The sequence below is a fragment of the Watersipora subatra genome, chromosome 10 (genome assembly GCF_963576615.1).
Source record: "Watersipora subatra chromosome 10, tzWatSuba1.1, whole genome shotgun sequence".
NCBI classification, from domain to species: Eukaryota; Metazoa; Bryozoa; class Gymnolaemata; order Cheilostomatida; family Watersiporidae; genus Watersipora; species Watersipora subatra.
The window spans coordinates 57,071,393-57,098,393 of record NC_088717.1 but is presented as its reverse complement, the minus strand read 5'-3'; the positions used below and the strand labels follow the sequence as shown (position 1 = coordinate 57,098,393).

The window sequence follows — 27,001 nt, the reverse complement described above, 5'->3', positions numbered from 1 at the left end:
GTTAGGGATTAAATTTAGCCCAATAACTCAAACTTTACTGTTTCACTTCCTGTATCAGTAGCCCGACTGTTGAATTAGCTAAAAGAAATCAAAGCTGTCTGGCATGTATTGAGGATCAGGAAACTCACTTGTTGCGTTTTCTATTGCGCAGACATAGGAAAAGGAAGCTGATATTTGCTTGCTGCAGTGGCTGCTTGGCTGCCAGTGCAAGCAGACTTCTCGTTGGCCCTGAGCATTGCAGGTGCCGTCAGTACCAGCTCCTTGAATTCTCAAGCACTTCCCTTGCTTTGCACATGTTTCTGTAGTAAAAGCCAAATAATTAACAGTTAACTTACAGGAAAGTTCTGCAAAATCTTTTTTCTTTTTATTGGCAAGCTAAGTTTCTCTATTCCAATTGTAAGTATCAGTTTAGCACTGGAAATGTCAGTGGCTTCTTTGATTGGACGAGATTTTAATGGTATTACCGTTTCCATAGTATAAAACAACCATATTTTACAGCTATATATCTTTCATCCAAAGACCCAAACAAACACTTTAAACTGAGGATACTAGGTAAAAAATAAATTTTTTGGTCGAGCCTAGTTGTATAAGAGATTCTATGAAAGCTACCAGGCAGTATTGTGTGAATTCTGATATTTAGATCTATCTAGTAAATGCTGTCGCATGACCAGATGATTTTATGAGTTTCAATAAAGTAATACTAAAAATTAACATCATGTAAAAAAGCAAGTTTATTTTAGGATTTACGACGTTTTCTAGCTTTCTTCCATCTTTTAGCGTCATTGCATAAGTGGTTACAGATTTTATAAACAATCTAGCTTCTGCCATATGCAAACCAGTCATATAATGTTACAGCATTGATGCTGGACTAAAAGCTATTTCAAATAGACAACATAAGACCTGGTGCAAAGATATAATCAAAATTAATTATCGTATTACAATGTTTATTTGCTTGTAAAAATACAGCTACACACATGCAAACAGGCCGAAAAACGCAAGCACATGTATACGAAAGTGCTCAAACAGAATAATATACATTCATATAGGTATATTTCATGTGAAATGGGACAATGAGATGTCATATATAACCTAAGCGAGTCCTATCTTCATTAGGAGTTGTGCTCTCTGGTAGAGGAGACTGTTGAGCAGTTGTAGCGGCATCTGTAGAAGTAGTCAGGACCGACGGAGATGGTGTTTGGCTGCTGGTTGCGCCAGAATGGCAAGAAGGGGTATCAAAGCACCACATGTTGTCAATGACTTGTTGTACTCCATGGCAGTTAGAGAGTGTTTGCTCTGCACACCTACCCATCACTTCTGTGCCTCGGTGTGTTCGAATCGGAAAACTACTTTCTAAAGCCAGAAAAGAAATTCTTAATTTGAAACTACCATAACCTATTATAATATGAAATACACAAAATATAATTTTTGTAAAAGCTTACAATGAGTCTTTTACTTATCTACATAACCACTTTGCAAGGAATATATAACCATTTCAAAATACACTAGATGGCTTTCTCAGTATAAACTGACATGATCTCTGAATTGCTGTGCACTTGTTCTAGATAAAAGTTGGGAATTTATAATGTGCGTTATATTTTATTTTGTACAATTCAGAGCTAGCTTCACTACAGTATATAACTTGAACTGCACACCTTAAGTTCATTCACTTGACTTTCCCTGGTTTAAAATGCACATTAGCTATTAAAAGTCCCAATATTGTATATACTATATTATGACGTATTGTATATACTATATTATGATGTATTGTATATACTATATTATGACATATTGCGAAATATTTACATATATAAATCTCAAAGGTTGCGTGTTGTCTGTGGTTCGGTCTGTCTATCTGTAGCGATTAGGTCTGTCTATCTGTAACGATTTCCAGCTATAGCGATTAGTATCTAACAATGAAAAATCTGTATCACAGAAGATTTGATCTCGGAACGTCCTTTTCACCAGGCAATAGCTAACCAATTAGGCTACGCAAGACACATTAAATTCATTGGACGATTTGAGTGGTTATCTGGGCTAAAATACGCATAGCAGCTCTGCATTACGTTACGGTGCAACGTCACTAAAATTGCTTTCATGGCTCTTATTAGTAAGTTTGACAATAGGGATACTAGCTTTCTCAAATTAGCCAATGGCAATGTGCCAGGCTAATGGCAAGTGGCAGGCAACTACATTACCTGCCACTGTTTATAAGCTGTTTTTAATAATCTGCAACGCCGAGCATTCCGCTAGTTATATTATATAGCAATGATACAAAACTTTTAAAGACTACCACTGGTAGTCTTTAAAATATTAAAATAGCCAATGGCAACTACATTACCTGTCACTGTTTATAGGCTGTTTTAACACCCATGCAATGCCAGGGATTTTGCTAGTAGTCATATATAGTAATATATACGACTTATTTTTATTAACCATTCTAACTTTTAAACTTCATGTCTGGAGAAAAGTGTTTTTGTGCAGCTCCAACAAACTAAGAGAAAAAATAAGCAATGAGTACATAGAAGTGCGTGTATAAAAAAGGTTACTGTTGCAGCTAAAGCTTGTTGTAGTCCAATATTTGATGGACAATACCGGCAACTCTCCAAACTGGTACAAACGTGAAAGTGAGATGTCGGGCTTTCTTTCTCTGGTATGTTGTCTGACCGAACGGAGAGAAAATGTAGAGGAAATTTTTACTCCAGGAAATACAATTGCTCACAGGAAAAGCATTCAGTTTCTACAGTTTTACCAAAACCAGAAATATGAGTGTAACGCCAAATTTGAAATTGAAACTGCTTATTTGAAAATTACAAATTACAAGCATAGGGATGTAATGGTAAAAAAAACTTTTCCAAATTTTTTTTAAAGTGCAAAAGATAATATAAATTAAGAGATGGCAAGACCTTGTCATACAACTTTAATCTGTTCCACTGTTGGCATCATAAGACAAAAATGTCGTATAGAGGGGTATAGAAACCCACAATATTGATCTAATGCAAGCACCTCTTGGTTAAAAACCATCAGTTTTATGTACATACTGTGCCTTTCAAAAATTAGTAATAAAATAATATGTTAGCCTTAGTAACTCTAGTTACCTACAGTAACTTTAGTGTATTTAGTGGTTATGATCTGCAATAAAATGTAACATTACTATGTACTATGTGCAGTACACATCGTAGGGAGTTCTTACTTTTGAAACATATAACATAAATTTTGAATTTAACTTAAATGAATTTAGCTTACTAGACACGTTCATAAAGCTAAGTTTTAGTATGTATTTTACTAAACTTCAACTTTATCATCGGCTAAAATTTTATCGTCTATTTGTTTCCGGTTTTGTTTTCACTACAACTACTAATGAATAACACGGAACTGAGAGAGAGCAAGCATCGTATCACTTTTAAACATTTTGGAAGGGATTTCAGTGAATAGCATATTGGCATCTTGGTTATTCTAATCAGCACACCGACTGTCATATTCGGATTTTGAGATAAACCTTTGTTGACATCGAATGGCGAAAAAATGTCGAATGGCGAGGGTGGAAAAACACCATGTTCCATACCGCAAAGCGAAAAAATCATATAGCAGGGTCTTCATAACCTGAAAGCGCATCGTGTAATAAAAAGCGCACATTTAGCATCAGCAATTCAAAAAAGGATATACAGTATATGGTAGGAGTGATGGAAATGATCAGAATGGCTTAGCCTTGCGGTTACAAGTGCTTGTTTCTAGTCTTGTGGTTACAAGTGCTTGTTATTAGCCTTGTGGTTACAAGTGCTTGTTTCTAGACTTGTGATTACAAGTGCTTGTTTCTAGACTTGCGGTTACAAGTGCTTGTTAGTAGCCTTGTGGTTACAAGTGCTTGTTTCTAGACTTGTGATTACAAGTGCTTGTTTCTAGTCTTGTGGTTACAAGTGCTTGTTTCTAGTCTTGTGGTTACAAGTGCTTGTTTCTAGCCTTGTGGTTACAAGTGCTTGTTTCTAGCCTTGTGGTTACAAGTGCTTGTTTCTAGACTTTTTAATTAAATGTCACAAGTTCAAATCCACTATGAAGGTGATTTTCATTGCTATAACCTTATCGCTATAACCGGACAGATAGACAAACAGACAGACAAACATTGAGATGTGTATATATAGATAATAGATAAATAGATAAAAGTGGCTGGTACATTTTTATAAAACCATTAATAGTAAACACAGTATCATCCTAATATGATAGTTCTGGTATATTATCTAAACTCTGGTCAATTTGCCTCTAAATTTACTTTGGAATTCTGTGTAAATTCACCTTTATGGTATAATATTAGTCATTTAGATATGGATAATATGACTTACCTCTAGTGTAGGTATCTTCAGTCATATCTCTGACAGCGAAGCACGCTTGATCTCCACCTCTCACTCTTATGCAAACTTGGTTGTCTCTACCATCTTTCCATTTAGTTGTTACATTGTTTGCGCTGCTGTCTGGCAACAAAAGATTAGACCAATCTCAAGATTGCCTCAGTCTGTATGTGCTTATTAGACTCACAGCGTATGAGCTAGTTTAAGAGCACAGTCTATTGTGGTAGAGTTTGGCTAAGCGGCTTTATCAGATCTTTTGAGTTTGTGTTGAGGCATTTATACTACTCCTGCGTGTTTCTCAACTCTAGTCGAGTCAACAGACTCTAGGCAATAAACTATATTGATTGTATACGACTACACAAATTATCATCAAAGTGCTTAGATAAATTAAGAATCTTGTTATATTTGGGCAGTGTTTATAGAATTACAAATTACATCAAGAAAAAAACAAATTGCATAATGTATTATACGATTCACTAAACTTAGCTTGAAAAAATAAAGATAGTCTTTCAAACATTAAAAGTTTAACTGATAGCCAAAATTATCATTTTAAAATAGATTTATGTTCATTAGAACAACTGTACTACTCTAATGCTGCGACACCATGCTGCTAGACAGTAGCCATCTTGATAAGCCAGTAGGGCTGCCTATCTTTGACATTTCAACATTATATCAACTGGTGAATGTAGATGTATATGCATGAAGCTGATGAACAATGCAAGGTAGCAGATCTATACTTGAGCATTCATATATACACACATACATACGTGTATATATGTACATCTAAACATACAAATCTCAGTGTATGCGTGTTTTCTGTATTGCGGTGTGTCCAGCTATAGTTATTAAAATCTTGGAACAAAAAATCATGTCATGCTGAATTTGAGCTCGTGAAGATTTAAACTGCATGATTTTAAACCAATCATGTAACCACAAATCTACAAAGGTTCTTACATATGCTATATATGTATACATACTCTTACTATACATTGTATACCCTTTTCCCGATTTCACACGCCAACTCGATTTCACACGCTAAATGACATATTAATTAATACATTGTGCCTACATGTCCCTGTAATAAAATATTTTTTGCTGAACTCTATAAGCTTTTTATAGAAGCTTTTACATCCTCACCATACTAGGGCAAATTTTTTTTCCGCCATACGATATCACCAAAGATTTCTCTCAAAATTAAAATTTGGCAATTTGAGTACTGATTATATACATGTACGCTATTAGGAGATATATGTTGCTCACCATGTCGAGTTCAGCATTGCCTATTATGGTAAAAATGGATCCGCAAACAGATAAGTAATAAAGATTTTCGTTGAAAGTTTGTAGTTTACTAAAATACAAACTAAAACTTCCTTTAAAGGTTGACTAGCAACAAAATTCACATTACAGTTATTTGATATCAAAAGATTCACCATGTCTTACTCTGTTGTTTTGTAAGTGCAAAATATGTGGGAATGTGATTAAAAGCTCTTAAAAGCTCAAAAATGAACAGTTAATCGCAGCCACAAGAGACCACCATAGTTTAGATTCTCTTTCCAAAATGGCTCAAGTGTGACGTAGTTGTGGTAGATGGTTTCTGTTTACACTTTCATGTAACCTTATTCGTCGAAATATTTTCACAAGTATACTTCACGCATTCAATAAAACTATGTCTATTGTTCTTACGCGTCTGTTTTATCATCATTGTAATGCTGTCACTTTTAGCAATGATATCTTATAACTTACCGTAAAAATTCATTTAATTTTTTAACCTTACCTCGAAGGAATAATATCATTGTCTGATAATCATGACGAGCCTGTTGGTCACTTGTGATAATCGAAAAATGCTGCAAAAATTATTTGCGAAGTGTTGGGTCACATGATCAGATTACGACTTGACGATTCGATCAAGCCGAAACAAAACTGTAAAGCGGCAAGCATCTATATTTGATACGGGGTCTTCGGTAAAACATGAAGTGTTTGTCATAAACTAGTGCTACGATAAGTAACATATTGAGCTTTTTATTGGCCTCTCAATTCACGTGAGAACATCACGTGACAAGACAATAACCAAACTGTAATGACTACGTCAGAAAAATAAAGCGATTCCAATCTACGGAATCTTTGAAAGCTTTTCGTTTTTGAGCTTTTAAGAGCTTGTAATCACATTTCCACATATTTAGCACCTACAACACAACAGAGTAAAACATGGTGAATCTTTTGATACCAAATAACAGTAATGTGAATTTTGTTGCAAGTCAACCTTTAAGTCTGTGTTTAGTAAGCTAAATTCATTTAAATTACATGTAGATTCAGCGTTTATGTTACACATCTATTTCTAAGGTAAGAACTCCGCACGGTATATATTGCACGTAGTACATTGTAATGTTACCTTTTCTTGCAGCTTATAACCACTAAATATACTGAAGTTACTGTAGGTAACAATAGTTACTAAGGCTAACATATTGTTTTGTTACTATTTTTTAATGATTATGGTTTTGAGGATTTTTACCAGGAGGTGTTTGCATTAGATAATTACAATGGGTTTCTATACCACTCAATACGATAATTTGGCCTTATGATGCCAACTTTGAAACTAACTAAAATCATAAAATTGTATACCAAATAATTTTTAAATATAATTGGAGAAAAACAGACTATATTTAGCCGTTACTCGCGAATTATTTCACACTTGCATTTAAACACCTTGACATTTTTACTTTTCCTCCTAATTTATTTCAACAAAACACTTTTTTGTGACATGATTTTTAAAAGTTACAGTTGTTTGAAAAATTTTGAAAACTTTCACAGTTGTTTATTTTTTCCCTTAATTCATTTGAACTGCACAAAAATGCATCTTAAGATATGAAGTTTAAAAGTTCGAACGCTAAATGTTATATGTTAAATAAAAATAAATTTTTGTCCAAATACTTGTTATTACCTGGGCAATGCCGAGCACTCACCTACTATATATATTAGGAAAAATAGAGTCGGGAGCCCTAAAGTGCGCAGTAGACAGTGAAAAGAGAAGAACAGAGAGTAAAAGCCTAGGAATCCTTCTTGACCAACATACACAAGGGGCCAGCTAAATTCCACCCAAGTAAGGTGACAATAGAACCACACACTAATGATCAGAAACCTGAATGGAACACTACACAACTTTGTGGTGCCTACCACTGACAAGTATCTAAGATTGACGACCTCCACCAGACATATACATCGCTGAACAGAAGTGACCTAACGGCTAATATAGAGTTGATAATTATGGCAGCACAGAAGCAAGTGCTTCCAACTGGGCTAGTCTAAACACAGCTCTATTACACTAGAAATGATCTAAGAAGCTGATTGCCAACCTTAGATACTCATCACTGATAGGCACCATGAAAAGGTATATAGATATAGATTTAGTGCTAAAATTAACAAGTAAAATAGCACATACCATGAATATTGTTTACTGGACAGACATGAGAAAGGCTGCCTTCTGTCTTTTGACATGCACTGCGAATTTCTTTATAGTATGGGTACCCGTTGCTTTGGCTATTTCCAAACTCCCAGTAGAGGCAGACCCGACGTTGACCTTGTGGATCACATAGCCTGTTTACCGGTGGCATCATAATTCTCAAGCAACTACTCTGGTCAGCGCATGTTCGTACTAAAGTAAAACACTTCAAAATATTATATAGTTTAACCAACATGATAGACAAATAGAAAATTGGAAAATTTGGAAAAGACTTTGTCAGCTGCCTGAAGATTATTACAAATAGTTTTAATATGATATCAAACACATTCAACAAGAGAAGGGTGTTTGCAAATTCTGCATGTGTGCACTAGAAATGTACATCAAAGATGTATGCCAGAGTACAATAGAGATGTACACTAGAGACGTATGCTAGGGTACATGTGACAAAGTGTTGCAAAAAGATATTTGTCATGGAATGGAGCATTTCATAAGCATTCATTTAGTTATGTGTTTCCATAAATTTGGAGTTATCCTCTACCAGCTGCCTTCAGTGATATGTTACTGCCACAGTAATTACACTATTGATGACCCATAATTAATTTCAGTAAAAACGTTCTCAGCATACACTTAACACATTTGTTATAAAGTAAGCATTTAGTTATGGTTGCCTAACAACATTGAACGGTCATAATGATCTTGCTCTACAGCTGCTAATAATGCATTGCTGAGCATGTATTTATCTGTTGTCAATAACACCCAACCTAACTTGGTGATTTCCTATCTGCCCCATTTACTACCTACCCCAATCAAAGCAAAAATTCAAAAACTGTGGTGGGTACACATTTGGAATCTGAATTCTGCATGTAAGCCCCAACTGCAAATGTTTTACACGTTGGGAATTCAAGAGCACCCAAGTCTCAAAGCGCCAAGTCTTATTACTCTCTGGCTAATAAGCTGATCTGTCTGATGCTGTCTCTAGATCTATTATTATGAATCGTTGCAAAAACTACCGTGATAATAATAATAATACTAATAATAATATCTCAGGAAAACTGAGTTTATCTTCAAGCGTCAGGCATTGTACTCTATGATTTCTTTCTTCTGTCTTCTGTACAGCTAGCTGACACAATAAGCAACTCTTTTTATTATAATGCTATTTATTAGTTTGCAAGTTATTTATTATTAATGCAAGTTTATTAGGTGAAATAGAATCAAGTCTAAGAATTCATTAAAATAGAAGTGATGTAGTATGTCATGATATACTTACTTCTAGCAGCGGCTGTCACAGACAAAGTCACGCTCAGAACTAAAAATAAAAGTCAAAAGTAGCTTAGAAAAAAATTGTTTAAAATTTCCTTTAGCCAATCCAAGTGTTTTATAATTATAATAAGGTTCGTTATTTCAATGCACCCAGTATTAATAGAAAAAAGGTTTTTATTTTTTATGTGAAGGGATGGCAAGAGGAGGATTATTAAAAATGGTAAGGTCATAAAATAGGTGTTGACTACAGATGCAGGTGCTGACTACAGATGCAGGTGCTGACTACATATGTAGATGCTGATTACAGATGTAGGTGCTGACTACAGATGCACTATTTTTTGCAAACTAATCTGAGAAATGTCGTAAATTTTGTCTCCATAATTAAACCATCCGACATTGGAGGCATGTACATGTATTGTCTCCTATGCTGTACATGTAATATTTACCGAATGTCGCAGAAAGCACTAACTTTCATTTGATCTGCTGAACCATATCACACTGAGAGCACCTGTCTTAGCTTGCAGCACTTTGCTATCTGGCATGAAAGGCAGCTGTCATGACTTTGGCAACTACAGCATTTGACTAAAGATGTGCATGCTTTGACTTGCACCACTACACCATTTGACCTAGCAGACGCCTGCTTCAACCTACACTGCTATACCATCTAATCTAATGAGCACCTGTTGACACCTGTTGACACCTGTTGACACCTGTATCGCTGTTCTGTATGTCCTAGGAAATACTAGTTTTAGCAGTATGCAGTCAAAATGAAGCTATAGATTTATACCATTATGCAGAGATAATTGTTGTACAATGGTACCACAATTATCAACACAGAGTAACAAGAATTTTAAAAGGATTGTCTGCTCACTTTCTTGTCATTAACTTTTAAAAAGCACTTTTTTGTTGCTTTTATTATAATAAAACACCTTGTTTAACTAGACCCATTTACCGTGTCTCAGAGATAACTAAAAATCTGTTCTATTTTTAAGACAACAGCAAAGAGCCATAATCTTATACAAAGTCTTTCTGTGGTGATTCAATGATATAACACTATAAAGTATATGATATATGATATATGGTCTATGATGTATGGTATATGATATATGATGTATGACATATGGTATATGGTGTAAGTTATATTATATATGATACATGGTGTATGTCATATTTCATACGATGTATGATATATTATGTATGGTATGTGATATGAGATGTATAATACATGATACAATATAATGATTTATGGCGTAGGTAATACATGATATGTGATATATGATGCATCATATGTGATTAATGGTACATGGCATATGGTACATAATACCTGATATATATAATGTATGGCATAGGACATATGATACAACGTATATGTTTTATGACATGTGATATATGATATGTGACATACAATGAATGAAATATAATATATGAATAACAATATAAGATATATGATATGTGATGTATGATATACAGTATATTATACATAGTATATTATATATACCAAAGGTATACTATGATATGGGATGCCTGACACATGTTCTTTGATACATGGTACATGACATATAATATATGGCATATTAATTATAATATCTGATGTATGACATATGTTATAAGATTTATGATATATATTTCATGATATATTATATACAATCTAGGAAATATGGTGTATTATATTCGATGTACGTTATACGATATATGATATAATATATCATAGGTCATTATGACCTATGATATTTAAAATATGCGCATTAAAAATGTTAAATTTAAATTCATGTCATATATTCATTTTCTTGCATAAGCCAAACTCCAGGCAATTATGTACAGTTACTTATTAACGCTATACAAAATACATGTTCAACAGAAAGTTGTCACTTTTATAGTTTCCTTTTTTATTCAAACTCGAAAAATCTCTGTATTTGTGCATTAGTGTAGGCGATAACACAAAAATAGTTTAATCAAAACATTTAGGGTTTTTGTTAGCTTTGGTAAAAACTTAATGAGAAAAACATTGACACAGTGATGTTGGTTATTAATCTTGGCTGAATTGTTTTGAAATTGAAGCGAGTCACTAAAAATGGCTAAAACATTATTCCGATTTCTGTTAACAAACATAACAAACCGAAATTTAAAATGTTAGACTACATATATGTACTTACTCAAAAGCTTTAAGATTTTCGAATCCATTATCCTTTTCCAATGTTTGTTCTGAGAATAGACTGAATACCTGTAGTCCCGTCTGATATAGTGGGATTATCTACATATTAGGGTAGTTATGGTCCATATTTAGATTAAAATGCAGCCTACCTGGTCACTGATCATCTGATGGCAAGCTGATTACATAATAACTTAATCTAAAGTAAACAACCTGACGAGACAAGTTCTTCCCACAGTTGCGACATATCAGGTTTTTTTTATCAAGGATAATATTACACTGGTTGACTGTTCAAAGGAAACTAAATTTCAGTCTAGCATACATGTACTTAGTACTTAGTACTTGACTGAACTGAGGAGCACTCTGTCTTAAGTTCACTTATATGTCTTCTAATCTTTAATATATTTTGTAGATTTGGCAGGTAGCCCCGTCAGCCATTGACTATAAGACACAATAGCAAATGGCAAATAGCGTTGCAAATAGCAACATGGTGACTGTTTGAAGCATAGAATTAAAGCTAACATCTTTTTACCAATAGCGACTTTTATTAAATGACACCGAACACAAGATAAGAAAAAATAGTAATTTAATAGCAAGATAAGTTCATATTCTTGTTATTTAAGCTATATATTATTTGATAAGCAAAGACATCGGCGCAAAGGCTCTTGATGATGTTGTTACAGCTTAGTACTTGACTGAACAGAGGAGAACCTTGTCATATATTTAATATTACAATCTCAAATATATAATTTGTTTTGGTGTTTTTGCAGATAACCAAAGCAGCCATTAACTATAGAATAAGACAGAAAATGGAATAAAAGAAATAGTTTCAAAAACCATAATGACCGTTAACGATATTAACGATATTAACGATATTAGCGTATTAACGATACGACATCTGACAGCAAATATTTCTAATAACTGCTAAATAATGAGAATTAAAAGCTTTTAGCTGATATCGTAGTTTTTTAATAAACTTTTGTTTACTGGCTAGCTTTGAGTCTTAGAAAAAAGTGTTAGTTTGCTTTCATCTTTACTGATTCAGTGAAAGAGCATCTTGTCTTTGTGAGGTGGGAGACAGGAAGAAATCTTCAGTTAACAGCTAGTGGTCGGGACGCACCATGTATGTTCCGTAGTTTTGCCACAGTAATTGTATCCCCAGCTGACCCAACAGAGAGCATCAGTCACACCACTGCCCTCTGAGTACAGCGTGTAGTATGGCTCTAAAGTAAGATTGAACAAGAGCAGAAGACTCTAAAACTCAAAGTCTCGTAAGGCAATAAATAATACCAGTTTGTCCACCATAGTTCGACATAGCAGTTACATTTAAGTTTTTGCTCACAAATATTAGCAATAACGTTGAGGCAGATATATCTTATTTGATTTCTTGAATGAAATTTATCGAAAATCAAATTTTCGAGCTCGATTGCTTAAAAAATAATAATCCAAGTTATCATTTTTTAGAATCTCATATTTCTTAAAAACTCATATCTATTCTGTCAACAGAATTTATTGGAAAAAAATTCCCGTATTTCACGGAAAAAAATATTTTTTTGAATTGACTGAGCAACACTAATGTTAAAAACCTACTTTGAATAAAAGAACGGAAAACAAATACGAAGTTTATAATTTTCTTGTATGTATCAACATGCAGAATAAAGAGCTAAAGATTAAAATGCAATCAATTAGGTATAATGTTATGGTAATTTATAACTTATGCTTTTTGCTAGTAAAAATATTTCTAATTATTGGTTAGGTAGATGATAAAGCTGATACAAAATTTTTGTAAAGCCGCATTCATGTTCTTACAGCGCAATGTAACACTGTAGCTAAACATGAGCTACATTAACACTGTAGCTAAACATGAGCTACAGTAACACTGTAGCTAAACATGGGCTACAGTAACACTGTAGCTAAACATGAGCTACAGTAACACTGTAGCTAAACATGGGCTACAGTAACACTGTAGCTAAACATGAGCTACAGTAACACTGTAGCTAAACATGGGCTACAGTAACACTGTAGCTAAACATGGGCTACAGTAACACTGTAGCTAAACAAGAGCTACAGTAACACTGTAGCTAAACATGGGCTACAGTAACACTGTAGCTAAACATGGGCTACAGTAACACTGTAGCTAAACATGAGCTACAGTAACACTGTAGCTAAACATGGGCTACAGTAACACTGTAGCTAAACATGGGCTACAGTAACACTGTAGCTAAACAAGAGCTACAGTAACACTGTAGCTAAACATGGGCTACAGTAACACTGTAGCTAAACATGGGCTACAGTAACACTGTAGCTAAACATGAGCTACAGTAACACTGTAGCTAAACATGGGCTACAGTAACACTGTAGCTAAACATGGGCTACAGTAACACTGTAGCTAAACATGGGCTACAGTAACACTGTAGCTAAACAAGAGCTACAGTAACACTGTAGCTAAACATGAGCTACAGTAACACTGTAGCTAAACAAGAGCTACAGTAACACTGTAGCTAAACATGAGCTACAGTGTTCTAATCGCAAGCTGACATAGTTAAGCATAAAGTTGAACATAAATAATTTTAATAATAACAACTCATATTATCAAGTAACATCAAATACAGTCATTTTCATTTCTTTTAAGCTAACTGTGTTTTTTTGCTAAAGATATCAGCTCGAAAGCTATTGTTGTAGTTGCTATGAACTATATTGTTCTGCTATTTAAATATTTTAGAGTTGTTCAGTCACAAAGTTTAGATCAATTTTTATAGTTGTTTACTAAAATCAGCCTAATCTTATATGCTAACTTACATGAATATAAATATGTGGTGAGATGACAGCAGGTCTCATGCAAAGTTGGCAGCAATTAAAATATTATTGCATAGAAGTTATGTCGGAGGGTTAGTTAGTTTTAATACAAAATTAGACCAACCTTCTGTCACAGCCTTTCTTTTTTACCTTATCACATTTCACTGAAGTTGAGTTTTGTATTTTCCACTCTTACAGTGCTACAGTATTCTCATAGTCTATTACTGTAAAATTACCGGTGCAGTGCAGATGCACCTGTTTGGCTTACACATTAAAATATAGCAAACATTTCATATCTTGCACACTTACTTTTACGACAGTTGTTTCTATTTAGCCACCTAGAGGAGTAAACAGTTTGTAAACTGTCATCATCTGTCAAACTGTTGACAGCTGTCAAGCTGTTGTCAACTGTCAAACTGTCATCAACTGTCAAACTTTCATCAACTGTCAAACTGTTGTCAACTGTCAAACTGTCGTCAACTGTCAAACTGTCATCAACTGTCAAACTGTTGTCAACTGTCAAACTGTTGGCAAATTTGTCAAACTGTTGTCAACTGTCAAACTGTTGTCAACTGTCAAACCTGCTGGCAAAAATTGTCATTTTGTTAGAAATTTTACACAAGTAGTATTTTTCACTTTGATATACGGTAGGTTGTGGTTGGTATAAGATGTGCTCAGCATGCTTGATATAAACTGTGTCCTGTCTGATAAAAGTCGGTGTTTAACCTTTCAAGTCCCTCTCTGAAAGAGATAAACCGGTAGACCGACAGGTTATCACCAAAGCTCCTCATTGGAATGTCGTTTATAATAACTCAACAACATTCTGACATTAGCTGAGGGTTTAGCAATTGACACTGCCATTCCCGCAAAAAGCCTGAATGTCCGGTAAGTTGACATTACTAAATAAACATCTCATAAAGACTAGGCGACTTACATAAAAGTTTGGAAGGTTATATTCTACACTTCACTCAGACAGAAGCTATTATCAATTATTAACAATCAATTATTGGTAATTACTAATTATCAAAGTAAATGTTTGAGTCAGCACAGTCTACAGGATGCACTAAACCACGTGAGACAGTTAAAAGTCAGCACAGTCTACAGGATGCACTAACCACGTGAAACAGTTAAAAGTCAGCACAGTCTACAGGATGCACTAAACCACGTGAGACAGTTAAAAGTCAGCACAGTCTACAGGATGCACTAACCACGTGAGACAGTTAAAAGTCAGCACAGTCTACAGGATGCACTGAACCACGTGAGACAGTTAAAAGTCAGCACAGTCTACAGGATGCACTGAACCACGTGAGACAGTTAAAAGTCAGCACAGTCTACAGGATGCACTAAACCACGTGAGACAGTTAAAAGTCAGCACAGTCTACAGGATGCACTAACCACGTGAGACAGTTAAAAGTCAGCACAGTCTACAGGATGCACTGAACCACGTGAGACAGTTAAAAGTCAGCACAGTCTACAGGATGCACTGAACCACGTGAGACAGTTAAAAGTCAGCACAGTCTACAGGATGCACTAAACCACGTGAGACAGTTAAAAGTCAGCACAGTCTACAGGATGCACTGAACCACGTGAGACAGTTAAAAATGAACTTGCACAAAATTTGTGTAGACTTTATCAGAAAGTATGAATATTTTTTATTATTGGCAATTATTTTTGTGTATGAGGTGATCTGGCTGCCAGGATGTTCCAAGAATAAAATCGCTAAAACTTGATTGCAAATATAACGCTCAGAGCAATCTAAAGTGTGATTACGACGTTTCTAATTTCACAAAGAGATCGACAAAACAGAGACGCGTAACGTTGCAAATTGAACGCAATAGCTGATATCAACTATAGCAACAATAGCTACTAGTGACATCATTTCGCACGTATTTTCTTCTGAGGGTTTTAATCATAATGAAGTTTTATCAATTTTAATCTTGAAACATCCTGGCAGTCAGATCACCTCAAACATTGAAAACAATCACAAGTGATATAAAAATACCGATAGTTTCTGGTAAAATCTCCTAAAATTTAGTGCAAGTTCAACTTTAGCTGGTTCAAAGTGAGTTGTCACTTCGAACCAGCTAATTGCTGTCTCTTTCTGTCTTAGCATAAATAGATGTGAACTGCCTTTTAGGGTGGATACTGTCAGTCCAATTATAGAAGTAGACACTACGTTACATAAAATAAATACATATACATAAAAACATTATTTGTCATATGCAGGATAAATGAAGTATTGCATTAAAAGGCTTGAAATACCTTCATTATTGTCAGCTCGAGAAGCAGACGAGTCAGAGAGAGCAAAGCAAGCCCAAGTCCCACCAGTTACTGTTTTGCATACCGAATTATTCACTCCGCTTTTCCAGTTGTTAGTCCTAATGTTTGCATTCAAATCTGCATAATATGTTATAGTATAATCCTACACGGGCATGCAATGCACAAGCCACAATTTAGTTGCTGTTTTAACCGGATAAGCTGTCTATGATTGCATTACTCTATGGAATCGGTTGCAAATATTAAGCTATATCTTACCTACTGTGCTTTGCAGAGGACAAACATAAGAAAATGTCGCTTTTTGTTTGCTGCATCGCTTGTTTGGCTGCCAGTAAATGCAAACCTCTCTCTGACCTTGATCATCGCAAGGACTATTTGCGCCCGCACCCTGGAGTCTCAAGCACTTGCTCTGACCAGCACAAGTTGGCACTGCAAATAGATAAAAGAAGCTAACAATAAGTAGAGCGCTTTGCAAGTGCTTTTATACCTTTGCTAATACTTTATACTAGTGCTCTGGAAGTCCCGTGCACTGTGAAAGAATGTCAGGTGTGATAAGTATCTGCACAATTATTCCACAATACAGCAAGGTAGTCGAGTGATGCAGTTAGTAGTATGCCTGGCTGCTAAGTTGAATAACTAATTTGATTCCTATGGGATGCTTTTTTACCTCTAAACATGGCTTTAGACATACGAACCGATGAACACGGGTTCTTATTATAGTAAATATTGTTCACGAGTAAGAGATGATAACTCTTTGGACAAAGTTAGTAGGTAGAGTAGGATTAATACCTTCTATAATGAATTTAAAAAACTGTGTGTTCTCATCCTAAGGTTGTATTGTAGGCCTAAATGAATATGGTGCAACATTGAACTCTTTTAACTCAGTATAAATATAACTAAAAATTATTGTTAGAGAAGGTTATACAAAACTTTTTAAAATAGCTTTAAAATTAAAACAAATAATTTGCAACTGTACTGTTTTAAATGGTCTCGTACTAAGATTTACCCGTCAAAATGTTAAACTGGGACAGCTCAAAAATTAATACATGTTGTGGTTTATCTTCACTATAATAAGGGTCGCGTTGGTCGGCGTCGATCCACGTCGATCCTCGTTGATCCATTTGGCTAAAGCCATGGTTAGAGACCGAAATAAAAGAAATCTCCCTACAGGATTCACACTCATGACCCTCAGCTTAGTAGCTAAGACTGTAACCCCTGTGTTAGTCAACCACCTTTCAGGGCGCCAGAACAATTGTGTAGATATATATTTTCTGTACTTTATCTGCACATCTGACATCTCTCACACTTACGAGACTGCTAGGTTACTAATGTCCTATAATAATGCCTATTTCTTATCCAATTTTTACTTGGCCTCTGTATGTATACAGTCACTGTATATTTACATTGATCTTTGTATTTCTGAGATGTTAGTGGTTAATAGCTTGGAAAGCATGCTTGCACACGCTAGTAAACACACGCGCACACCTATATTAAGACATGCAACACACCTACATGCATGCATACTCACACCCGCATAGACATACATGTATGCACAAATGCACATACAAAATCATACCCAAATGTATATGCATGATATTGGTTTTAGCTCTATGACAATGAATTTTAATATCGCCAGTAAGGATGTTGCAGCTGTCTAACCTTGCTGACTCGTGTCAATAGCAGCTTCAGTCAGTGTCTGGTAGGGGGTTGTTTCAGGGGCTCTGGTAAACTCTGCAACTGTTGTGCATGATGCGTTACTATGTATCTATTTAATAAATCCACTGTTATTTGTTCACATATATGCTGTCACACTATATATAGAGATTATATTATATAACACACATAAGTATGTGCTGCATGAATAATTAAAGAAAGTGATTGCTATTGGAGGATGACAGAGAGAAATGGTTGGATGATGAGAAGCGAAAGAGCTAAGTGTTATGGGATGGTAAGTGAAAGTCATTACTTTTGATTGATGAGAAGTGAAATTCATTGTTATTGGATGCCGACAAGTAAAGTTAATTGTTATTGGATGACAACAGGTAAAGATAATTGTTATTGGATGACGACAGGTAAAGGTAATTTTTATTGGACGACGACATGTAAAGGTAATTGTTATTGGATGGCGACAGATAAAGGTAATTGTTATTGGATGACGACAGGTAAAGGTAATTGTTATTGGATGACGACAAGTAAAGGTAATTGTAATTGGATGATGACAGGTAAAAGTAATTGTTATTGGATGACGACAAGTAAAGGTAATTGTTATTGGATGACGACAGGTAAAGTTAATGTTATTGGATGACGACAGGTAAAGATAATTGTTATTGGATGACGACAGGTAAAGGTAATTGTTATTGGATGACGACAGGTAAAGGTAATTGTTATTGGATGACGACAAGTAAAGGTAATTGTTATTGGATGACGACAGGTAAAGGTGATTGTTATGGGATGACGACAGGTAAAGGTGATTGTTATTGGATGATGACAGGTAAAGGTGATTGTTATTGGATGACGACAGGTAAAGGTAATTGTTATTGGATGACGACAGGTAAAGGTAATTGTTATTGGATGATGACAGGTAAAGGTAATTGTTATTGGATGACGACAGGTAAAGGTAATTGTTATTGGATGATGGCAGATCACAGACTTTTTTATAACAGACAGTCACAAGTATTCATTTTAATAATAACAATAATAATATTAATAATAATACTAAAGGTGTTTCTGTAGCCAACCATGCCATGTCTGGTTAAGATACACTGTTAGGAAGTTTGATAAATATAGTTCAATAACATATCTAGCAAGATTGAAATAATAGCAGATGTGTTAAAGGTAGACCATTAGAATGTCAGATAAAAGTGGATAAAAAGAAGGGGGGTGGAAATGAGTAGATAACGGTTTCATATCAGTATACCAATAATAGAGTAGTTAGAACTAAGCAAATACAATTCTGAAAGAACTAGTTCAATAGTTAGCCGCTCTGGTAAAATTGGCAGATGGCTGGTCTGAACGGAATAGACCAATAACTGGTCTGGTAAGAATTGGTAGATAGCTGCTATGATAGAAATAGACCAATAGCAGGTCTAGCAGAAGCACGCCATAAAATCACACATACTACTGCTAAAAGTGTTCATGGCACTCCACAAATGTGAAACAGCTCAACCTCAAAAAGGTTATTGTTTAAGTGTGATACATATTTTCCATTTTAATGAGAAAGAATTTGAGCAGCATCGGTCTACGCGCTCTCATAGCGGCCCATATTAATGAGACTGAGTTTCTTAGACAAAGATTCTCTTGTCATTTGCCTCTAAGACATCCTGAATACTTTATGATTTATAGACTCCAATTCGAAACTAATTTTAATATTATGTCATGAGGTAACAAAACATAACCTTGTTGATTTGCACCAGCTTCTCCTTCCCGTGAGGTCTTATCAGTTGTAAAATACTGTGTAGTTGTCTGAGCTGCTGGAGAAGTTAGGGTAGTGCTACTTGTGCTGGAATGACATGAAGGCGTGTCAAAGCACCACAAATTGTCAGCGACACCTCCTCTGTTACTGCAGTAAGAGTTTTTTTGTTGTACACACTTGCCAGTCACTGCTGAACCAGAGTCTGTTAGAATCGAGAACGTTTCTTCTAAAAAGTGAAACGAAGTAAAATGGTGAATAATTGAATTTGACAAGAATATATCTACGTTCAGTCCAACACTTAAAAATGTACTCAGTTTACTCAGACACCAATTCCCTAAAAACAAATACGTTTTAAAGTTTCGATTAAAATCTTGTACAACATATATATATATAAATATAGATGTTGATGATATATATAGATACATATATAAATATATGTATCTATATATATTTATATATATATAGATACATATATATATAAATATATATATATATGTATTTATATTATATATATTTATATCATCTCAAAGTTTGTCTTTTGTTTGTCTGTCCAGCTATAATGATTAAAATCTTGGAATAAAAACTGCACTTCGTAGTGGATTTGAACTCACGAAGATTGCACCCGCAAGTGCTTAATCATGCACATCTACTCAGAAAACTAAGCCGTTCTTACCATTCCCATTGTTTTCACCATATACAGTACACCCTCTTCGCAGTTATACATGTTAAATTATTAATTAGTACAGTGTTCCCTTAGGCCACGATGCCCTTTTTATAAGATAGTTTCGTCATAGGCCTACTATATGGAACACGATGTTTTTGTCGTCTTCTCCATACTTGCAGAGGAATTTTTTACTTTTTCTACCATACGATATCCAAAATAAGTTCTTGAAAAACTATTATCTAGTAGTTGGTGTACTGATTACAATGAAATAACAAAAAATGTCAATATGCTATTTGGCGAAATCCCTATTACAAAGCCTAAAAGATATATTCGATGCTCCGCTATCTTAGCTCAGCGTTATTCATCATAAGTTAGAGTAAAAACGAATTCGGAAACAGATGAGAGATAAAAGTTTAGACTATAACAGAGTCGAAGTTTGGTTTAGTAAAATACATTCTAACATTTAGCTTCAAGTATGTGTTTAGTAAGCTAAATTCATTTAAGTTAAATTCTACGCTTCTGTTATGCGTCTGTCTCAAAGGTTAGTATTCTCCATAGTACTTACTGAACGTAGTACATTGTTTTGTTACAATTTCTTGCAGATCGTAACCACTAAATACACTAAAATTGCTGTAGGTAATTATAGCTACTAAGGTTAACATATTGTTCTGTTACTACTTTTAAAATGTCCAGTACATATATAAAACTTTGATGATTTTACCAGGGGGTGTTTGCATTAAATAATTACTGTAGGTTTCTATACCATTCTATACAATTTTTTCCCTAGAACTCTAAAACCAATAAAAATCATATAATTGTGTTCCAAATAACTTTTTATTGTAATCGTGGCAAAATAAACTTTATTCAGTCATCACTTGCTAATTATTTCCCATTTACATTTAAACACCTTCAGATTTGTTTTATCTTTTCTTTTAATCTAGTTCAACAAAACACTGTTTTTACGATATGAAAATTACAAGTTACAGTTGTTTGAAAAAGTTTAAAAACGTTTACAGTTGTTTTACTTTCTTTTAAATTTATTTGAACTGCACAAATCACTTTTCTCATAATACGAAGTTTAAAAGTTAGAATGGTAATTGTTATTAAATGTTAAATAAAAATAATTTTTTATATAAATACTTCTTTATTACTCAGGTAATGCCGGGCATTCATCTAGTAGATACATGTATATATATATTCATATATATATAATATATGTTATGTATAGTATATATAGTAACTAAAAGCAGATGCAAAAGTATAAAAAAAGAGAACTCTACCCTGAAAACCTAAGAAGCAACTAGCGTAGTATAGAATAATAGAATAAATGTTAGGAGTAAAGTAAATTTTTAGCAAAAGCGCTACAAATCTGTTTTGTGCAGTGCCCTTTTTAGGCGCAGTTTGACTAAAAAAAACTTTTGTTTTAGTCAAACTGCACCTGGATAGTGCATCATACAAAACAGATTTGTAGCACTTTTCCTACAAATTTACTTTACTCCTAACATTTCTTCTATTAGTATACATTATGTATATAGATATACATGAATATATAAAAATCATACTGGTGATGATTTGTTAAGATTACACTCAATGTTGATGGTAGCTACTCACAAAGAATAGAGTGTTTTTCATGTACTCACAGTACTTGAAAAACACTCCACTATTATCTCAACAGTTGCTTAAGACCTACCATTAACATACTAGGTACTTCACATATACTCCACTATTACCTAACAACTACCAGTAATACTCCACTAGGACATTAAAGGCTACTTGAAGAATATCCCACAATTGCCATACCAGCACACACATATTACCATACCTACTACTATAAGAATACCAAGCTATGGCCTTAATAGCAACTACAGAGGTAAAACTTAGTGAAGGTTTAGTAAGGTTTCTGTCAAAATGTTGCATCAGCTTGACTGTACAGTTTGACCAACATCACCAACCAACCTCTTGAGCCAGTATACCGGTTCCAGTCTCTAACAGCAAAGCAAGCCTGCTCTCCCGCCCTAACTCTCATACAGACTTGGTTATCCACTCCGTTTTGCCAGTTTATTGTCAACTTGTTCTTGCTTGAGCCTTCAAGTGGAGTAAGACACTGCTGCTCAAGGACTTTGAGCTAACCAGACTATTGTAGACCAAACTATGTGGTGAATACTATCCTGGAAAAGGTAACTAAAACGTGTTCTTTTATTTGGTTAGCTTATTCTTTCATAAATAAAAAATTATGCAAAGTTCGAAGCGTCCAGAAAAGCTCTGCATTTCTTTATCTCCTGTCTATTATTAGTGTGTATTCTGTTTGTTACTATCTTCTGTCTGTTACTATCTAACTAAACAAAATCTGTTGCTAGGCAAACTTTTCCTTGAATATTTTAAGGCATCTTTATAAACCGGTTGTTTACTTGTTTATTTATAATTTAGTTTAATTTTTAGTAAAAAATATTGTTATATGAACAGCAGTAATCATCTTGTGAAGATATTCGTTGTAGATGACATTACAGCAGTTACAGCCCTAGCTGAATGCTGAGTGGTAGTAGTATTTGGCAAAATAGTGACTTACCTCTATTGCTGTAAACTGGACAAACATGAGACAAACTTTCTTCAGTTTTTAAACAACGACTGTGGCTTTCATATTTGTTTTTTTCTTTAGCCTCGGGTTTAGTTTCCCAGTAAAGACAGACGTTGCGCTGGTCTTGGTTATCACAAGAGTCTTCTTCTCTTGGCATGCTGATTCTTAAGCAATCGCTCTGCTCATCACAATGACGAACTGCATTTATAAAGGAAGCTGGTATGCTCGGTATAGCCATTTTTATTTTATAGAAACAAAAGCCATTAAGTGGGAAACTATGAAAGTTTTTCAAAAATAAGCATGCAGGAGTTAAGGAAACAGAGCTATAATCATATAAGACACATTTTTCTTTAAATTTTCACAATTAATTCATTACAACTTGTTAACAAACTAGACGTGCAGATGACATAAATTTCCAAGAAATAAATTGATGTGATTTTGAAACAGTCCTAGCTATATTTATATTTTAAGTAGAGTGTATGTAAGCTACATACTAGGATATGCCATGTAGTCTTTGTTACTTCCACTTCCAGTGACTGGTGTCTGAGATTGAGCCAGGCAAACAACTACAAACAAGAGTTATGCGTAAACCTAACAGCCCGTTTCATATTTCTATTACCTTACTTTCCTTGACCCTTTAATATCTCTTTACCAGCAATTAGTCAGCCATAACTATTAAGTTAGTTTAACCATCTGTTTTTATTGAATCAATATATAGATGAGGTTATAGACATTCATGAGTACCTGTTCATTGTTGTCAAACTGATATACCGTAAAACCTTTATTTGAAACCTCTATGATGCTATCAAATAATATGCTATAAATCTGCAAATTTACAAGTTATATAATGATAATCTATCAAATGCTATAAATATATATTCATGAACATGTGACATAAATGAACCATACTTATGTTACATTTAGATACAAAAATTAACGTTTTTAAAACAAAAATATTTCCATTGTTTGCTCGAATAGCTGCGTTCTGATTGTGGCCTTCCATGGAATGAACATCTTCTGTTTGTCCAATATCTTCCACAATATCTTCTGACCTCAACTCTTCTGCACTGCTGGACTAGTCAATATTAGCACCCAAGCAATTTCCTAGCAGAGCAATACTTTTTAGCGCTGCATTTAGCACAAATGCAATGCGTAAAAGTTTTGCTCGCTAGGTCTAACCTTTGGTCTAAATCTAGTCATTCATCTACTATTGTAAATGTAAACCGTTGTTTATATACACGTACTTTAAAGTATCAAGACCGCGCTAAACAAGGAACTACTGTTATACTGATATCGTTATTAATTATTTCTATGGTGTTGCTTTCAAAGTTTTAACGTAAAAAAGCGAAAGACTGTAGTTGGACAACAAGCGAATTGATTGTTATTGATGTAAACAATTCATTATTAATACAATTTTGTGGACACTTTTCTACTGACCACTTGATATTGTGGTTTCATAGACCAAAGATTGTCAAAGTGGGGGTCAAATGGAGGTGGCGATCAAATAGAGGTGGCAGTCAAATGAAGGTGGCAGTCAAATGGAGGTGGCGATCAAATAGAGGTGGCGTTTAAATAGAGGTGGCAGTCCAATAAAGGTGGCAGTCAAATGGAGGTGGGGATCAAATAGAGGTGGCAGTCAAATAGAGGTGGCGATCAAATAGAGGTGGCAGTCAAATGGAGGTGGCAGTCAAATGGAGGAGGCGATCAAATAGAGGTGGCAGTCAAATAGAGGTGCCGTTCAAATAGAGGTGGCAGTCAAATAGAGGCGGCAGTCAAATGGAGGTGGCAATCAATTAGAGGTGGCGTTCAAATAGAGGTGGAAGTCAAATAGAGGTGGCGTTCAAATAGAGGTGGCAGTCAAATAGAGGTGGTAGTCAAATGGAGGTGGCAGTCAAATAGAGGTGGCGTTCAAATAGAGGTGGCAGTCAAATAGAGGTGGCAGTCAATTGGAGGTGGCAGTCAAATAGAGGTGGCGATCAAATAGAGGTGGCTTTCAAATAGAGGTGGCGGATCAAATAGAAATGGCAGTCAAATGGAGGTGGCGATCAAATAGAGGTGGCAGTCAAATAGAGGTGGCGTTCAAATAGAGGTGGCAGTCAAATAGAGGTGGTAGTCAAATGGAGGTGGCAGTCAAATAGATGTGGCGTTCAAATAGAGGTGGCAGTCAAATAGAGGTGGCAGTCAATTGGAGGTGGCAGTCAAATAGAGGTGGCGATCAAATAGAGGTGGCTTTCAAATAGAGGTGGCGGATCAAATAGAGGTGGCAGTCAAATGGAGGTGGCAGTCAAATGGAGGAGGCGATCAAATAGAGGTGGCAGTCAAATAGAGGTGCCGTTCAAATAGAGGTGGCAGTCAAATAGAGGCGGCAGTCAAATGGAGGTGGCAATCAATTAGAGGTGGCGTTCAAATAGAGGTGGAAGTCAAATAGAGGTGGCGGATCAAATAGAAATGGCAGTCAAATGGAGGTGGCGATCAAATAGAGGTGGCAGTCAAATAGAGGTGGCGTTCAAATAGAGGTGGCAGTCAAATAGAGGTGGTAGTCAAATGGAGGTGGCAGTCAAATAGAGGTGGCGTTCAAATAGAGGTGGCAGTCAAATAGAGGTGGCAGTCAATTGGAGGTGGCAGTCAAATAGAGGTGGCGATCAAATAGAGGTGGCTTTCAAATAGAGGTGGTGGATCAAATAGAAGTGGCAGTCAAATAGAGGTGGGGATCAAATAGAGGTGGTAGTCAAATAGAGGTGGCGATCGAATAGAGATGGCAGTCAAATGGAGGTGGCGATCAAATAGAGGAGGCAGTCAAATAGAGGTGGCGATCAAATAGAGGTGGCAGCCAAATAGAGGTGGCAGTCAAATAGAGGTGGCAGTCAAATAGAGGTGGCAGTCAAATAGAGGTGGAGATCAAATAGAGATGGCAGTCAAATAAAGGTGGCAGTCAATTGGAGGTGGCAGTCAAATAGAGGTGGCAGTCAATTGGAGGTTTTACGATAAGAACTAGTAAAATCATTAGTTAGTGAGTTGAAATAATGGTATAAACCAAATGGATTGCGAGTAATGGGAATAGAATAACAGCCAACAGAAGAAAAGTGCGGATTTTACTATATGTATTATGCGCGATTTACTCTAGGCTATCACAATTATTTGTTATTTCTATTATTTTCAGAATTACTATACTGTTGTTTTGTTATTTTTAACCACCAACTACTATAGTAGTGTCTTATTAATTAAAATAAAGTTCTCATCTATTACACTCAAAGTACATCAGCACAAGTCTGAAAAACACTTCAACCGAGCAACGACAGAACTAGCAACTTTATTTAGTTCTAGCCCACTAAAGAACGCTTTCAGTGCCTGTAATAAATATTGTTAATCGGTTTTATCAAAATTTATCAAACTTTAAGAAGGTTATTGCAACAATGAAATGCATTTCTGTACCTTCCTCTATAAAGTATTTAGACAGAGAATCATAATTTCACGATTGTGACTTCCACTGGAAATCAAGTTATTGCTGGAAGAGCAGAATTAAACTTATTTTACCCAATCTTCTACAGTTACTTGTTTGTTATGTCATGGCGCCGCATTCACAATGTTAAAACATGTAATTTGCAGTTTTTTTTCATTCTGGTGTATCTTTATAAACGACTTGCAAAAATAAAATGTCTTTTAGAATACTCACTCGTAGTTATGAAGATGGTTAAACCAGTCATGGCTGCAGAATGGCTGAAATACAACTAAGGAGCTCAGCTGTGTGACCAACAAGCCATAACGTTTGCCATTTTCCGCTCTATCTCCTTTATACTCATATTTTTACAATGACCAGAATGATTGCTGATAATAGCTAGGCTAGCTGTGTCTCTGTCCAGCTAATGGATAGTTTTGGTAAAACAGCCGGTGCACTTTCGTTGGTGCGCAGCTGTCGGACGAGTATAAAATGCTTCTTACAACCCTTAGCAGTGCGTTTTATAAGTGATTATTATCAAATACTCTGACAGAACTAATGGTGTGTAATATTATGTTACTGTTGGCTCAAAATGTTTCCTCAAACTATTGTGTCTAAATCTTAAAACTCTTTTT

At 35.1% G+C, this 27,001-nt stretch overlaps 1 protein-coding gene across 1 annotated transcript; it reads right to left on the bottom strand.

Annotated features, from left to right (window-relative positions):
• Positions 1 to 11,748: 11,748 nt before the first annotated feature.
• On the bottom strand, positions 11,749 to 26,637 carry LOC137406408 (uncharacterized). Its single transcript, XM_068092982.1, has 9 exons — positions 26,604 to 26,637; positions 23,425 to 23,496; positions 22,922 to 23,128; positions 22,312 to 22,440; positions 19,675 to 19,917; positions 17,939 to 18,010; positions 16,538 to 16,708; positions 16,265 to 16,399; positions 11,749 to 12,429 (listed from the first exon to the last, which is right to left on the bottom strand). Exons 1-9 carry the CDS (start codon positions 26,632 to 26,634, stop codon positions 12,302 to 12,304), a joined length of 1,188 nt encoding a protein of 395 aa, XP_067949083.1. The 5' UTR covers positions 26,635 to 26,637; the 3' UTR covers positions 11,749 to 12,301.
• Positions 26,638 to 27,001: the final 364 nt, after the last annotated feature.